This window comes from Haliaeetus leucocephalus, unplaced genomic scaffold, assembly GCF_000737465.1.
Source record: "Haliaeetus leucocephalus isolate CR32 unplaced genomic scaffold, Haliaeetus_leucocephalus-4.0 Scaffold143, whole genome shotgun sequence".
NCBI classification, from domain to species: domain Eukaryota; kingdom Metazoa; phylum Chordata; class Aves; order Accipitriformes; family Accipitridae; genus Haliaeetus; species Haliaeetus leucocephalus.
In genome coordinates, this window is record NW_010972579.1 from 317642 (window position 1) to 334857 (window position 17216).

Consider the following 17216-nt stretch of genomic DNA (forward strand, 5'->3'; position numbering starts at 1 on the left):
AGTAGGACTGAGTATTTAGAGAAGCATGTAAACTCATTAGGTTGACAGTTTGCATCTATGACACAGATTCTTGTCTCTGCTTTCTTCTAATACAAAATACTACCCTGGTCAAAGGTATCACAAACACTTAATTCACTCCAAAGAAGAAATACTCATGAAAACAGAAACTTCATGACATTTACCAAATCACTACTGAATACCTGTAACAGAAGAGAACATTCTGATATATCAAACACTAAGTTGTTCATATAGTGTAAGGGAAATGAGAAATTACTCAGAAAATTCCCTGTATTCTTTAGTAACTGTAAATATAAATGCACTATTATATACTATGAGTCATTATTGACCCCCCTCCTCTCCTGAAAGCGTATGAACATATACTGAAACACAGTACTGAAATGCCTGTAGTTTTCCTGAAGAGATCACACTAACTGGCTTGCCACTAATTCTGGCTTCATCACTTGTTAACAAAAGCAGACTTTAAAAAAAAAAGAGTTTTTTTTAAACAAGTCTTCCAGGAAAAAAAAAAGAAAAAAGATTTAATGGCTGACAAGCAATCCTGTTAGCTGCACATTCATATCATGCTAACTGTCAATTAACAGACACATTCTAAATCATCTGCAGAAAAGAGGTGCTAATGTTTTAGCTTTTAAAAATAAAAATAATCAGGCACATAAAGATGATGTTTTAAAACAAAGCCACGTTTTAGCAACAAACAAAAAAGATCCGATTTTCAGAAATATTGTATATCCAGCAATTCCTATTGACTTCAAATGAGATCAGTGAGCATGTAGCATTTTGAAAAGTCAGGTCACCTACTAAGATGCTTAAAAACAGGCATCAGCAATTAAAGATACCCGTTTTAAAGTTATGCTGTGTTCAGATAGCTGTAGTCTAACTTTACCAGGAAGACTACATTTCTTTCTGTCTATCCTGTTTCCAGAAAAACATTTGTAACTGTCAGAGGGGAGGAGGAGGGGAAAAAAAGTCTTTCTAAAAGAGCAATTAAAGTGAGAAAAGCATACAAAACTTGGCTTGGAAAGGGCGTGGTTAAAAGAATACAGAAGAAGGGCATGACCACAGTCTGCAAGTATCTGTAGGATGGGAAAGTCAGAGGAGTGACAATATGTGGTATCACACTGGAGGGATTAATTAGGAATAATTGGAGGAACCTAAGGCAGGAAAAAAGTCTGTGTCAAGAAGAACTCACTGATCAGTCACCCTAACTTTTTGCAATTTTGCCAGAGTAACTAGAAGATGTTTTGACAATATTATCACAGGAAATACTTTGGAGACTCAGGGTTAAAGGCTACTTCAAGAATCTGAAGAGCAACCATTAAGTCAAAAATTAGAACTCTAGATACGAGATGGAGACATTGCTCAGGTGTTTCACAAAGTAAACTACAGCCTGAATTGCCCTGGAGGGAAAAACATTAGGCAAGAGAGCAAGTCTCTTCCACGTCACACCTCTGACTCCAGATACAACATATCCAGAGCTCTTAATTTCAAAAAGAAGCCTTTACAATGGTACATGGAAGTGGCTGTCAAACGCCACAGATTTATTATACAGCATGCTTGAGGAGGGTAATAACTATTAAAGCTCCCAGAATATCCACTTGTATGCTTCTTCTTTATTTTACATTCCTTCTTCCTGTCCTATAACATTATCACATGGCTCCTTTCCCCATTCCCAAAGGGCACTTGCTTAGTGCACTAGCGTAGCAGCAGTAAGGCCTAAGATAAATATATCCAAAATCCACTGACATCTATCAGTTATCGCAGAATAGCTGACATATTTCTATGGAGTGTGTTCATGTATTTTGTATGCCAACCAGACCAAAATGTCTCATCATCTATACAATTGCTTCAAAGTTTCTTGATGCAGCATGGAAACAAGTGTTCAGGGAGTTTTGGGGAAGAAAACTTAAGCTGAAAGAGATTAAGCCATTTATTTTATTCTAAAGAAGAGAAAATGATTTGAAAAGTCTGGTAGAAGGAAAGAAACAAACACAAAAAAACACAAACAAAAAACCCTGCAAAACCCCCCCCAAACCAAAACCAACAACAACAAACCACCCCTCCAACTTCTATGGCAGGCTGTTCTCTTTTTCCAGAAAGAGAATTTTGCATTTGCTGTACTCACTTTCTCCACATGGATACAAATGAGTGTACAGATACACATCCTGTCCTTTCTCCTCCTGATGCACTGAACATAGGTGCTTTCCAGTAGAGCGGGCAGCCACATATCTGTAATGAAACACCAGAACAAAACGGAATACAAAAGCAGTCACAAGAGCCTGCTTGTTTACATACCAAATTTCCCACTAAGACTTTTACATAAGGGAAATAAAGCAGTAAGGGCATACAGGTTAGTCAAAAAGCTATTTACTGTAGGCCAAGGCTCAGAATCCACTAATAACTTTCTACTTTGTCATATGCCTTTTTAAGTAGCTGAGAAATATATCCTGTCAGGCTAGGAAAAGGATCAGAGACTATCACGCTCTTAAGCTCTGTTTAGCAAGACTCCCTGCAAAGTGAAGTGGAGAGACACAGGCACCTCCTTCCAGAAGAGCACTTGCATGAGCTACCTCACTGATGTATCTTAGAAAAGGATGATCCATTCTCTGTATGGGCTGACTTCTTCTCATTGACAGCAAGGGAACTTCAATTCTAATTATAGACAATTAATGATTAAATGCTTGAAGGACAAATAGTTCCTATCCATAGTTTTCAGTGCAGTGCCTTCCACCCAGAACAGTCCATCTTCCCAACACTGCTAGATCTCAGCAGGATAACAAAAAAATGAAAGCACAAATTGAAAGAGGCTGATAACAGCAAAAGGACTCCCTGAACACAACTTTTTAGCTAGCCTTTGCAGAGGCTGCTAGCTTTCAGAATAGTAATCAATAAAAGCTCAAGCATTTTGTACTCTGTAATGCCTCAGAAAAGCAGGCTTGAAAATGGCTTCAAACATCCAGCTGCTGACACCTTCAAGAAACCTCCTCTTTACCACAAAGATCTTTCCAGCCACCTTCACGACTTCAGACAAGGTATCAGAACATCTGCAAAAAGGCCTTGGAGGGAGTAGGAGTGCAGCTGATTCAGGCCAGGCACAGGCAAGAAGGATATCACACCAAATGGAAGGAAGACCATTTTGAAGAAGTAGTTGAAGCATCATTTCTGCTTTCCCCACAAAGCCTCCTTCACCTCTTCTATTAAGCAAGACCATCCTGCAAGTCCATTTTCAACTTTTTGTCTGGGCCTGCATGTTCCTTTGGGAACCCCAATCAGCGTAAGAACTGCTTTTGGAGTTAGCCATCCCTGTGTCAGGTGACTGTACTTCTACAGCTGTTTAGCTAATCTGAGGAAAGAGTTACATTTACTTCCTGCTATTTTCTTTGTGTAGCTTCTCCAGCATTTATTTCAGATCCCCGAAACTGGTACCATTATCAATAACCCCATGGTACAGAAGCAAGCCTTACAATAGCTAAATGGCATGGAACACATCCATGTAGACACAGATGCAGAGACCAGACAAAAGCAGAGGTCTCTTCTACACCACCCTCCTGCTTTTCCCAGTTTGAACATGACAGGCCACACACAGTTGCCTGTCTTGTCATAAAATCAGTTTCAAACCTTTTTTTGGTCAAGCAAAGAAGTTTTTCTGTTTAAGTTTTGTTTTCAGACATGGTTTACAAATAATGCCACTCAATTCCTCTAAAAACAAAGAAACAAAAAACCAACCTAGTCTCTTCTTCCAGAAAAATCTTCCTTCTTGGAAAACAAGTGCTCCTCTTGGACAGACCATTGCTCAATCTACAGTGCCAAAGATGCATTCAGGGCAAGCTGAACATATGAGATGTGTCTGACAACTGCTAGTTTTAGATCAGCATTAGTAAAAATCATGGTTGAAGGAGAGCAAAATAGAACCACCCAACTGCATCATGCTCCCACACAAGTGCTGTGTTTTGTTCCCTGAAGCCAGGAACTCATTAGCAGACTGTAACAACTCCACGTCTGCTGACACCTGCATTATGGATATTGAACATACACATCTCAGTGGCTGAGGGCTGACTAAGCATTTCCCTCTCCTATGCCCAAAGAGGCATAGGTTCAAAACTGCTTTCTCAAGTGACACTGCAACAGCATACACAGATCATGTCCAGATTAGTGGGACAGCTAACCATAAAGAAGGTAGCTGACACTACCTGAAGCCACAGAGGCAGACTAAGTTTCTGCTACTTTCTGAGCATAACTATGGAGGAACAGAAAACAAAAAGGAAATTTGTATTTGGTAAGAAATCTGAAAGTACCATTTTGCAGATCAGAGCAAGAAAGAGCATACACATCAGATGTGACAAACAGCAAACTTGGCTCTTTTTTTTTTTTCTATTTTCTTAACCTTAGCAAAAACATTCAGAGCAAAAGGATATTGGTTCTTTTTTCACTGAAAATGAGAACAGCTATGAGATACTTTATTAGTTTTAGTTTCAGTGTTTCTCTCAAAAAAATGAGAAACCTAAAGAACAGTTACCTTAGCAATTTTTCCCATTTCACAGATGTTTGCTTTCTCATCTTCAAACTCTGTAAAGGCTTCTTCAATCCTGGCAATGATTTCTTCATGATTAGTGCAGACATTCGGAAGTCCTTTAGGGAAGTAGAAACGTGGAATGTTTATCGATAAAGGGGTACTGCTGGTGGCTTTATTCACAGGCAGAAGAGTGCAAGGGCTAACCGCAGCGTTCAAAGGGACTGTGGATGAAGTTCCAGGTTTCTTCTCTTGTTTATTTTGAACCTGAAAATATAATTCACAACAAATACTTTTTAACAGCATGGCATACCAAGCAGGAGAAAATAGTTGGTGCTCCCCATGCTTAGGAAAAAATTAAAACCCACCAATCGTTAAATTATAGCACAGGGATAAAAATGCATGTCTTAAGTAGCCAATTAAAAAATTTCTGCAATATCAAACATTGCAAATTTAGGATACGTCACATCTGCTTTTATGTAGTTTCTGTGCGTTTTATGTATGTAGCTGTGGATTATGACATACTATTGAACCACAAGAGTACACACAATCTGCAATTCAGCAATACCATAGAACAAGGACAATGCTATTTCTTCTCACGCTGGTCATAGTGTTGTCATTCTGCCCCATAAACAGCAAAGCATCAAAATCTTCTCTTCAGTATTTCCCCTTAGAACTAGAACATCCACCCAGACAAATGTCTTGCCTCGTGTATGAGTGAACTTACATTCATAACATTGACATTTTCCATCCCTTGGGAACATAATTAGTTTTGCCAAAGTATTGCTTCACAGACAAATTAAGAAAAGCTTTGCAAGACTGTCTTCTAAATTTCAGGAAGCCTATTATTCTATGCCCAACTTACAACAGTCCAAGACCTCATTTTGTTCAAGGTACTAAGTACTGGCAAAACAATTTTTACATTAGGAATTAGGAGCACCCAGCACAGTTTGTCATTAGGCACCCACATGATACAGCACACAGAGTTAGTGCAAAATGCAAACGGTCTGTTCACAAATCCAGCGGAAAGAGTCCTTTTGCAGGCGAAGCACTCAAAGGCTTCACTGAATCAGCATCTATGTCATTTGCTGAAAAACAAGGAGAAAACTGGGAATTTAAACTAGGCCTTTTGCATGCCTGTTTGAAGCTAGTCTTTCCTCCCATGCCTACCACCTCTTTTTTCATTAGCTCTACTGTTCTACCACTCCTCTAATAAACATGTGGCTGATATGGTGAACCCCACTAAATCACCTTTCTATTGGATCTCTGCAATCTTCTAGTTCTACCTATACATCAATACTTTTCATAAAAGGCAGCATTTCTATTTAAGTACATAATGAGATCCTAAAATAGGTAATTTTTCAGAGATAAGAGGGAATATTTTTTAAACTTTGAAAAGTAGTTACAGTATAAGTGGCAGAATTCAGATGCTGGAATGCCAAGGGATGACAAATTCCCTGCTCCCCCATGAATACACACTTTCTTGGGAAAAGCTGATAGGTTTGCCTATTGCACAACAGTTTAAATGCAAGAGTTGTTATTAATATAACAACATATGTGGTAAGAGGCTAATAAGGCAATAGTCAAGTAAATACAGCTGCAACTTTCAGTTTGTTTATTCTAACTACTTCAAAACAAAATGGTTTTAGGATAAAGTAGCCAAGTCTGAGTTCAGTAAATACTGAAGAATGTATATGATGAACTGACTAAGCTCTTTGCCTTATTATTTTCCAGAAACTTGGAGGTTTTTTCTTAACACATACTGAATACCCCAACTTAGAATGGGTTTGCTTTCAGGAAGGTGAAGAAGTGAGAATTGTAAAAGCTTCCTTAAGCCCTGTTTTTACCTGCAGTTTAGAATACTTTATAACCCATTCTTCAGAAACCTGTGAAACAAGAGATGGAAGGATTTTCCTCCTCTTCACTCCTCTGCTTCACTGCTCTTTCTTTAAATGGGGAAGACCTCTTCCTTCTCCCAAATGCTGTCCCATTTCAGGAGTAAGAACGCTTGAACACATATGACAGCCAAAGCATATTTTTGTATTGTAACTGCTCTGTACAGAACCCATCAACCTGGAGCCTGCATTTCTTTAAGTCCTCCTCTCCTGTATCTTACAATACAAGAAAAGCTGAAGATTACTTTCAGCCTTTAGGACTTCTATCAATACCAGTATTCAGAGTCCATATGATCCTCAATTTAGCTCTCACCCTTTGGAGAATAAGACTGGTTACCCCAATCTATTCTTCCTCCCATTCCTACCACAATCTATTCTTCCTTGACTTTTCCTACTCTCTCACATACTGCACGTCTTTGTGTCTGATCCTGAGTGATGCTGGAGCTGAAAGTGGGCCAGGTCTGAGGCTCAAAGTGCTACTGGGGCTGAAGAGGGCTGTGGGACAGGGTAAGCATCAGCCCTGGTTACTCTGTCCCACAGTATGACAATGCAGGTAGGTGACCTGAAATGATGGCAAGGGTTAAGCTGGGTGGAAGCTGGTCACTCACACTTCAGGAGCAGCAGCTCACTGCTTTAATAGAAGAAAACCCTTCTCCTGGCTTCCTTTTGCTCTTTACTCAGATTAACAACAGCAAAACCCAGACAGGCTGGATGCACCTGGGAAGGGAGCACATGGTCCCAGAGCAGCCACTGCTGCATGTTAGAGGTAGATGAAGATCCTCCCCCACCCCATGACTCTCTGCTTCAATAAGGGATGCTAAGCAAGAGGGGTGAATAGAAGTCCCCAAGACAAGCTTTCTCAAGAAGATTCCGACTGGGAAACAGTGGGTCAGTGAATCGGACCTTGATGTGTAAGTCAAGCTAGTGACTTGACTTGGATGAGAACTCACACACACCACCACTTCTTCTTTTACCATCTGCCTTGCACCCTGTCTGCCCTGCCTAGCCAGTGGCTTTTCCAGCCACAACACAACTCTACTCAGTAGAGTTCACTTTCTGGATTCCAACAGTGGGGAAATCCCTGCTGGTTTCTCACAGCACCATATTCATACAAACAATGCAAAGCTGGAACAGACAACAAAGTGCCAACTGCAGCCACTTGACTTCTATAATAGGACTTAACATCAGTTTGTCTTGAAGACCCACTTCTCAGAAACAGGTTTGTTGCTCATTAATCTCTTCAAAGCATGCATGCCCTCCGAGCTGTCAGGACTATGAGGAACTAGAAGAAATGATTCAAATTTAATGAAAAGGTCCATAAACCAAAAGGAAGCAAACCAACATATTGCTCTCTCAAAGGACACTGACTCTTCACTTTAACAATATATCCCCTTCCCTTACAGTACAAGAGAATGATAAAATTGTTGTGGGTTTTTTTTTTTCTTAGAAGGCAAAGAGGCATCCCCAAAGTAGACTACCACAACAGCACTGTGCCGTTTTCCTCCTCTTCTGTATATGACATACATCCCGATATAGCACAAGACTCCAGCTGATCATCCTGTAACACAACTCATCCACTTCGACCTGGCCTCCACCTTCTGCAAAGCAGAACAACTCATTTTCTTCCAGGTACTGTCAAAGTCAGCAACCCTTGGTACCAGCTCACATAAGCCACAACTCAGTACCCCAGAATCTACAGTAATTTCCTGATCTACGACTACAACACAAGCCAGAAGGTTGGACATCTATAGGAGAAATACAAGGAATGCTGCTAAGCTTCCAAGTAGGGAGGCAGTTCAGACATCAGTTTGCAGCTGACCTTCCCAGTAAGACTGAATCACTAACTCCTGCTCAGTCCAAGTCAAACAAGGGGGAAGCATTGCTCATAGATGGCTTCTTTTCTGAAGATTCTACTTCAGGAATAGAAATAAAACTTTTGCACTTTGTCTTCTTCCTTCTCATGTAAGAAGTGAGCTGCCTACACCACCACCAAGAGAAAACAACAAGCAGCAACCAGCTCTTGAGGATCTTGCTCCCTAAAACAATCTTTCAAGTTAATAGTCTGGGATGGGTATAACCAGATGTCGACCACTATGGAGAAAGAGGGAGTTAATTACAACTATTTGCGAAAAAAACCCACCAAAACCAAAAACCAACGAAAAAAGTGATATGAGGAGAAATTCTGTGGGAATTCCTTGGAAAAAACCAATTTCTTATTGCAAAAAGTTAACCTTAAATGCTGTTTGCTTAGTGGAACACATTTTTCCAACAGGGACATGCATTTTCAGAAAGGACAACTAAGAAAGAAAACTACAAATACTATAATAAATCTTTTATCTTTATTACCAATAGCTAATAGACTTTTTTTTTTTGCTAAGGGGAAGGTGAGATTAAAGCTTGTTTTTAAACACTGCTCCATAGCGTAGTGTAATTTACCTTAACTAAAATCTGTCTATCCGCTGTATCATCTTTTGCCAGTCATGCAATTTATTTATGGACAGACTAAAATAGTGGCATCTGCATTATAAATAAACCAGAGAGAAATACAGCCTCATTGTAGCTACACAAACAAAGCACAGAGACTAAACCTTTGCCCTCCAGGCTTGCCTCTCAGGGACTTGCCAGTCCCAGCAGAAAACTCCACAGAAGGAAGCAGTATCACATCAAGTGCTCAAATGCTTTCTGCTCCTTCCTCCTGGACCCAATCTCCAACAGGATCCTAGATAATAAATTTACCAGTTTCTTGTTTTTTTTCCAAATGGGATTCTGTAATCCTCTTTTCTAGGGTACAGTGACTCAGCCTGGTTTCTCACAGTCCACAGTGCTGACTTAACGTCTCCTTCCAGTTTTTACAGTTCCTGTCTTACTGAAGTCTGATGGTAACTGGACACAAGCCATCCTCAAAGATCATCAGTTCTCCAGAGCTGATTTGCATCTATTGCCCAAGACTTTCTCTTCCTTTCCTTCCCTGAAGCCCTTTCCCATCATTGTATCTTTCTGCTGCTTCTTTCTTACCCATCTCTAAGGGCAGTAAGAACAGCAAAGGTTCATCTGCACATGGCTCCCAACAGCACGAAGAGGAGAGGCTACGAGAAAATGCATTTCTGGATAGAATCTTTTCTACTATAAATTGTAAACTCACCAGCAGAAACAAAGTCCAACTGCAGCAAAACAAAAATGAAAACAAACTCTACCTAAGCAACACAGAATCACAAAAAGATTTAGGTGGGAAGGGACACAGGAATAACTCTAAGGCTGGATCAAGTTCCTCACGGCCTTATCCAGTTGAGTTTTGAAAATACAGACCTTGCATGCCTCTAGTGACAAATGTGCCTACAGATATTACACATGCCCTTTCCGTGACTGATATACTTCACCCCACACTCCAAATACTTCCATGAAAACTCCATGGAGAAAACAACCACTGTGCACCCAAATTAATTCAGACAGAAGGACAACAGTGGGCATAAACCCCCACTCCTCAGAGAAGCACCACTGCAACTCTCATCTGTCCTGACTGCAGATGACACTTACCTAGTGGGAAGGCTAGCATGATGAAAGGCAGCACCTCAGGTTAAGAGACCTTGACAATCTGTTCAACTACTTCCATGAGAAAAGGTACCCAGTTCTCCACCTGTGTACAGCAACCCCAAGCATTGGTTCAGGCTGTGAACCCACTGGCTGAGCAACAGCCCTGCTGAAAATGATGTGGGGGAGATAGTGTGCACCAGACTGAACATGAGCCTGCAGCATTGGCCATTTACAAATAAGGCAAACTATGTAGTAGACTGCATTAGGAATAGGGCCAGAAGAACATGCGAAGTTATTATCTCCTCTGCCTGACAGCAGTGAGGCTGCATCTGGATTACTGTGACCAGTTTGGGGCCTTCACTTCAAAAAGGATGGGGAGAGACTGGACAGAGATCTACAGAAGGCAAATCAGATAGCTTCCTCTTTGCCTGGCTAAACAGGCCCAGCCCCTCAGTCTCTCCTGCCATGTGCTCCTGACCCTGGCTATTTGAAGCACAGCTACAGAGATGATAGAGCCAAACTCTGTAGTAGTACATGGTATAAAAGGGGCAACAGCCATAAACCACAGCTTGGGAGGGTTAGGCTGGAGGATGAATTTAACTGAGGGTAGTACAGCCCTGCAAGAGGTCACTGGAAGGGGGTGGAGGGAATCCCTATCCTTGGGGAGTTTTCAAGACATGGAGAAAACCAGTGCTGATGTGACCTAGTCTTCCTACAAGTGAGATGTTGGATTAGAGACTTCCCTACCTCCCTTCCTACCAACACTGCTATGGGAATCTCTCTGATCCTTCCATAAATAGTCCTGCAAAAGATGAGCACAAGAACTGAAATTTACAGCTCTAAAGAGAGATACAGGTTTTACAAAAAACCTTCTTCCTTGCCTTCCTGGCCAACATCTATGTGTTCTACAAACTACCTATCACTCATCTCTGTGCTCCCTCTCACTGCCTTATCATCTTTCCTCCTGCTAGCCCTTTTTCTACATTTAGTGAGCCCAATTACCTCTACTCTCAGGTCATCTCACACTAACACACCCAAGCCACAAGGTAGAGCCCCAAAAGGCACAAATATTAACATCTCACTACCACTAAGTGGGAGAACTCCCATCTCTGTCCTCCACCCCCAAATATATATTGTCACTGTGTACTAAGTCCCAGCTCCAGAGTGTACCAGACCCCTCTGTGAACCGATTTAACCCACTTGGAAGGCAGAAAACAGACTTAGCTGTGTTGCTGGATGATTCTTCTACCATGTTATCAGTTAAGCCAGCTCACAGAAAGGCCTGTGGGGCCCAGTGCAAGACAGGGGTGACACATGGTGAGGAAGGAGCAAAAGGAAACAAGTACTGGAAGAAAGGGAAGAGGAAGACAGACCATCTTTTTTCAGCTGGAATCGCCCACTGCGTTAGTTCACTTGCCTTGGATCTGCAGCCCCAGAGCAGTTATTCTCCATGCATTTAATAGTGAAGGTCGCTGCTCCTACTTCAGACCAGGCGGAGGGCTCATGTCCCAAAGGCTTGTCAATTTTTCCAGTTGGTCTGTTAGATCTTATCTCTCCCTGCAAACCATACCCTGATTATGTCCTTAGGTGATCAGACTAACTCTGGAAAGTGAATTTAGCTGTGCTGCATGGCTCTTGTTAGTATCTTCTAAATTGCTCATGGTCCCTGCCCAAGCTATTACTACACATTATTACTTCATGCAATTCACCTCTAGGGAGTGAAAAAACACGTTCCAGAGATTAACCTCATATACGTACTTTAACCTGTCACCAGAAATCATGAAAACAAAATGCACCGCAATATACTCTGGCACAATTTTAATAGCTGTTTCTTAGGGAATAGCTGCACTGCTCATAATTTCAACTTTTTAACTTCCTCACTGGGTCACCGTTTATTTAAATATAGATGAAGCTCAAGATGGGCTAATTTCAGCATATTGTGACCCCCTGTAAATCTGGGGTGGCTACATGCCCATTTGGTGTCCTAGCATAAACTACTCCAATCTTTTGCCAGTTGTCCCCAAAAGTGAGTACAGCTGCTGGGATTTACGAAGAAATATAGCTCTGGTACAATTGCCATTTCTTTGGCTACATCTCCATGATCTTAAGGGTCTTTTCCAACCTAAATGATTCTATGATCTTCTTCAGCCAGAGCCCAGAGATAGCAGGAAACAGCACAAGCATCTCATGATGGTAAAATCACAAATGCCAAAGCCAGGTAGGCTGGTCTGCACACAAATTTGTACAGTAGAGAGCACAACCCACTAAATACAGCAGAATGTTGTGGTTGTTCCACATGCAAGAAGAGACGTTCAGAGCAATCCCATAGAGTTTTTCGTACAAAGAAACACAGAAAAGGTTTAATAGTCTTACACTACCCCTCCCTATTATTAAATCACTGCCCTTGCTGTTAATTTTTTCCCCTTGTTTACAAAGACATTTTAACTCTGCAATCTAAGCCTGGAAGGTTTATTTTTAAACCTGCTGGTATCTAGCTGCAAATAACTTTCTGCAAATAGACATGCCTAGAGGGGACACAGTTTGATTCTCTGACCCAATAAAAAGTACAAAGCAACAGAAAAAGAAAAAGAAATGCCAAGTGTTCAAACCTGGGCCTGTTGGAATGACTTCAGCCTCCTCTTGAATCGAGATGGAAGAACAAAGTCACAGCCCTTCGCAAGGAAAGCTAGCTCCCCTCCTAAGTCTGGATCCCTCCGCAGAGAACTCTCCTTGATCATCATCCTGGTCAGCTCCTAAGCAGATGTTGCCCCTTCCAGAAGGGGCACAGGGACTCTGTAGGAGACCACGTCAAGACCAGCACGTTGCTTTCTTGGTTTTGATTTTTACAGGCAAAAAATGGCAAATGACTTCAACATACTACGTCTTCTCTCTCTTCACAAGGACAACATCTAGAGATTTTATCTCACTCCTGAAGCCAAACTTCACTTTTTTTAACTGATATTCAAAGTATCTTTCAGTACCACCAGGATCTTCTGCCTTCTTGTAATACTTTAATTGAGAAACATGATCTACAACAGAATCTATTTCCCTGCTGGCTACATGACAGACAATCTGTCCTTGGCTTGTAATAGGCCAGGGGTAATATGGGAAAGGAAGCACCCACCACCGCTACCAAGAGTGCTAAAATTAGATGCACTGCAGAAGTGGCTAAATATACCATCTTCCCATAACATAGTTCTTACTTTATGTATTTCAGTGCTGAAACGTGAGGTGCAAACTTGCATCAGACTCTGCTAGAGTTAAACCACATGCTCTCAGCCAAGGCCTGTGCACATATGATGCTAGTGGTTTGAGGTCCCTGCTTCTGAGGTGATGAAGCAAAAGATCAACATTAGTTCCCATTCTAGGCCAAAGGCTGTAATTTTCAAAAACATCAATTTTTCCTTCTTGCTTGGAAAAATCAAATCATCTACTTTCTTTAATGCCAAGCAAGCACATAAGGATGATCTTGGATAATAAGCTCAGGCATTCTAAAGCAGTTCTTAAAATAGTTTCATAAAGACATCAAAATGCATCATTCTTTTTATTCACTTTTCCCAAAACTCTCAAAAGGCAAAGGCAAAGCAGTTCTCAGTGGACAAGTCTACTCTTTCTCTGCACAACCTTGACCAAGTAGACTTCAAACTCTTGCCCAGACTTTGTCTAGCCTTGTTAAAAGTGTGTTCTCCCTCTTCTATCATGACAATGGTGCTGAACAAAGGCCTAAACCCAGTTCTTACTCCACAAAACTAACAAACACCTAGTCCCATGGCCTGCTTTCCCTACTTGACTTTGAAAGTCCAAGCTACTTTGCCAGTTTACTTTCCAAGTTTCGTAACACAGAATAGCATCCCATTTCTAGCTAGTAGGGCTTGCTTTTATCAAGATACTGCATTTGAAATGAAAAGATCTTACTGAGCCTCACAAACAGAAAGCTTTTATTGGACATGTGCCCCTGCTGTCCTTTTCCTGGTTTGCTGTAGAAGGCCCACAGTTAATTCAAATACAGCATCACTTAATTGACTGGACTACAGATAGACACAGAAACAGCCTATCCAAAAGGATGCTCTTATCACAGATTTGCTCTTATGCAGTTAAATAGGCTATTTACTAAAGGAGAGAGACTCCCAGCTGACACGCACAAAAGGAATTTTTTTAATGTCTTCATAAATCTGTATCAAAACCCCCAAGTTTATTTTCTCTCCTGTTGCTTCTCAATCATCAGCCCCACAACCTGGGCTATGGAATTGCGAGAGACTGAAAAAGTTAATGTCTCAAACATTGTAGTGGGGCAAGTTCTGCTTAAAAGACAAACCCTGCACAGCAAGGAACCAAGGTGAAAAGCCCATCAGCTCAGACATCAGCAACAGGAGGGGGAGGGCGTGCTGGAGGGTGCACAGCTCCATGTTCTGATAAGCTGTTCTGATACAAAGATCAAACAATGGCCATGTCTGCAGGGAAGGAGAAGTTACTCCACAAACGACCCCCAAGCCCAAAGGCTCACAAACTGCTCATTAACCTGACGCATTTGGGTGCCCGCCTGAAGGAGGGGCAAGGATGATAAAAGGACACCAACTGAAGCCCCGGGTGCGCAAACCCACTGGGACTGGACCCCTCAGCTGACTGGACACCTTGGCTGACTGAACCAACGCTGGACCCAGGACCGGTGAAAACTTTCTCCTCCTTTTTCTCTCTCTGTCTTCTTCGCTCTTCCCTCTTCCACAATCCCTACACCTCATCCGTTTCAAGATATAAACCGTTGACCAAGTCTGAGACTAAGAGTGGATCCAGCCGCCCCTGGGCCCTTCTCTGAGGAGGAGTCTGGAAAGCAAGGGGGTCTGCTCTGAACCTGGTGACTCAACAGGAGGGATCTCCTTATTCCCTGAATTAATGTATACAGTTACACAGTTTACAGAAGTAGTCTTATGCTAATTCCTGTTGTGAGAAACCCTGCCACCTACTACCACACCTCTCCAGTTCAGTTTGCTTCTGTCATGAATAAAATCTTTAACTGATCGTTTGGTGTCCTTTCACCTTAATTTAGCCCGAGGGCATTTCAAATTAAACACAACTCCCTGGTCTGTCCAGTCTGGGTCCTGACAGGAATCCAGTTCTTTATGAAAAAGATTTGAACAAGAATGTATCATAGTTTGGTCCCTTCAGGTCACTGTAGCTATGTCTGAACTGTGCAACCGGGGAACTGAAAAAGCTCTGAAGTCCAGATGTATATTCACAGCTATGAGTTTGAAGAATCACAAGGTTATTACAACGTCATCAGCCCACTTTGCCATGTGCCCTGCAAATGAATATGAAGGATGAGATGGGAATGAGAAAAGGAGCCCCCAGAAAAGGCAGGCAGGAATGCTTTAACTGGAATTGCCACCAAGTGAAGGACACACAGATCCATATGCAACAGTTTTGGAATAAGTTTTGTTTTTCTTACTCTGACAATTTTTTCTAAACATTAAGGCAATGCCTAAAGAGCCCACAATTCTCCACTGTACCAAGAGTCCTGCACATCTCATATAGCAGCATGTCAGAAGGCAATTTATTTTAAATTGTCTGTGGCAAGTGTACTTACTTCATCTTCAGTTGAACTCTCACCCTGCTTACACATTGCCACTCCTTTTACAGACTGCAGAGGAAATGTAGTCCAAAGAACCTCTCATATCTACAGCTGCATCCAGACCAGCTACAGTGGGCTTTAAAAGATGTATGCATGAAAGAGACATATTAATCTAGCAACCACTAGCTGATACTTAAAAAAAACCAAAACAGCCACATAGTTTTCACTCACAAATTAACCAGTCACAAAAGGTCCCAGAAGTTTGGGTTTTTTTCCACTGCTAATCTGGAAAAACACAAGTAATCTGGAGGCAAGGCTTGCTGTGCCTGAATTCCAATTTTTTGCACTATAGCAAGTTCCTAGCATGGTACTTCGTAGCCTCAAAACACATGAAGTGGGTATAAATAAAAACATAACTATACAGTACTATGAAAAATTGACAGTAAGAGAATCTTGTACCAACAGCTTTAAAATCAACCAGACAAAATCCACAGCAGAAAAATCTGGTATCAACACCCTACAGATCAACTGAACAAACTGCAGTCAAATTTAGAAATCCCTCTTTGCTACAAGTGACCCAGTTTTAAGCATGAAGGTGAGAGATGTCAAATCTAAAGAGGTGTCTGACTACCTTTGTTAGCCATCAGAACATAGAATCTCACCTGTGCCTAAAGGTGGACGCTTAGTCCTAAAAGATTAAGATGATTTAACCATCCCAGGACTTAGCTGTATCCCAAAGCCTGGCTGCAACAATTCAATGCACTCTGCATAGCTGAGAAGGGCACCAGCTACAACTGTTTTCAAAACAAATTAAACTCCTCCAGCAGGTTTTTTTTTCTTGGTTTTAGAGACAATGAGGCTGAAAAACTCAATGTGTATCCCTAGTATCCCTAGGCTTTGTTTCACCTACCTTTAGATGTTTACTTCAAGATAAATCAACTTCACACAGAGACTGTTATCTGCCCTGATTAAAAAAGGTGCCTGCATACCATGAACACGTCCTTAACTGTTTGGTATTGGTTCTTTTAATTCTTTATTTTAATGTAATTTTTTTTTCTCTGTCATCTTTGATTCTGAGATATTTTAAGTTTCACTTACTATTTTCATTTATCTCAATAAGTATTACCAAACAAACAAACAAAAAAGCCTTTTTTTACTATTTGGGTTTAGAAGTTATGAATAATTGATGTTTGAAAAGAGTGCAGATTGTGTATAGCTTAATTGACAGATATTATCAATATCTGATCAAAACAATTTGTAATGTATGTAAGATGAAAGCTGATTTTCCAGAAAAAGTTCTACATTATATTTTGAATGCATTTTGAGAAAATGTGATTATTTCATGACAAAGTTAAAGTCATTATGATGTTATAAAAGCCACTTTTCACAGTTAATTGCCCCACGCAAGACCTTCATAAGAGTATCATTAAATCTGCAAAATGAAGAAGTATACAGAATTATGAAGTTGCCAGGTCAACCTTAACTTTATATGACTATAAAAGTCTTAATTCTACTTAGAGCCATCTTCGGGCCACCTGGTTAAGCATGCAACATAGGCATTTTGATACAAAAAAGCAAGATGTATGGCCTCAGGACAATGTTTTAGAGCACAGTGAGTTAGGAACACTTCTGAGAGTCCCAGCAATACCCACCCTATCAGTCATCCAGGCAAGGCAGCATCCGATAGACATACCTG

General features: G+C 41.0%; 1 protein-coding gene across 2 annotated transcripts in view; it reads right to left on the bottom strand.

Moving 5' to 3' along the window:
- PPP2R3A (protein phosphatase 2, regulatory subunit B'', alpha) overlaps nucleotides 1–17216 on the bottom strand; it is a 48541-nt gene that overhangs the window by 21762 nt on the left and 9563 nt on the right. Inside the window, exons 1-3 of one of the 2 annotated variants that reach the window (XM_010561143.1) lie at nucleotides 12564–12906; nucleotides 4535–4795; nucleotides 2144–2247 (exon numbers count right to left, since the gene is read on the bottom strand). In XM_010561143.1, the coding sequence (XP_010559445.1) occupies nucleotides 2144–2247; nucleotides 4535–4795; nucleotides 12564–12695 (497 nt within the window). In that variant the 5' untranslated portion in view covers nucleotides 12696–12906. Of the gene's footprint in view, nucleotides 1–2143; nucleotides 2248–4534; nucleotides 4796–12563; nucleotides 12907–17216 lie in introns of those variants that run through there. The other variant, XM_010561142.1, reaches the window with a different exon arrangement.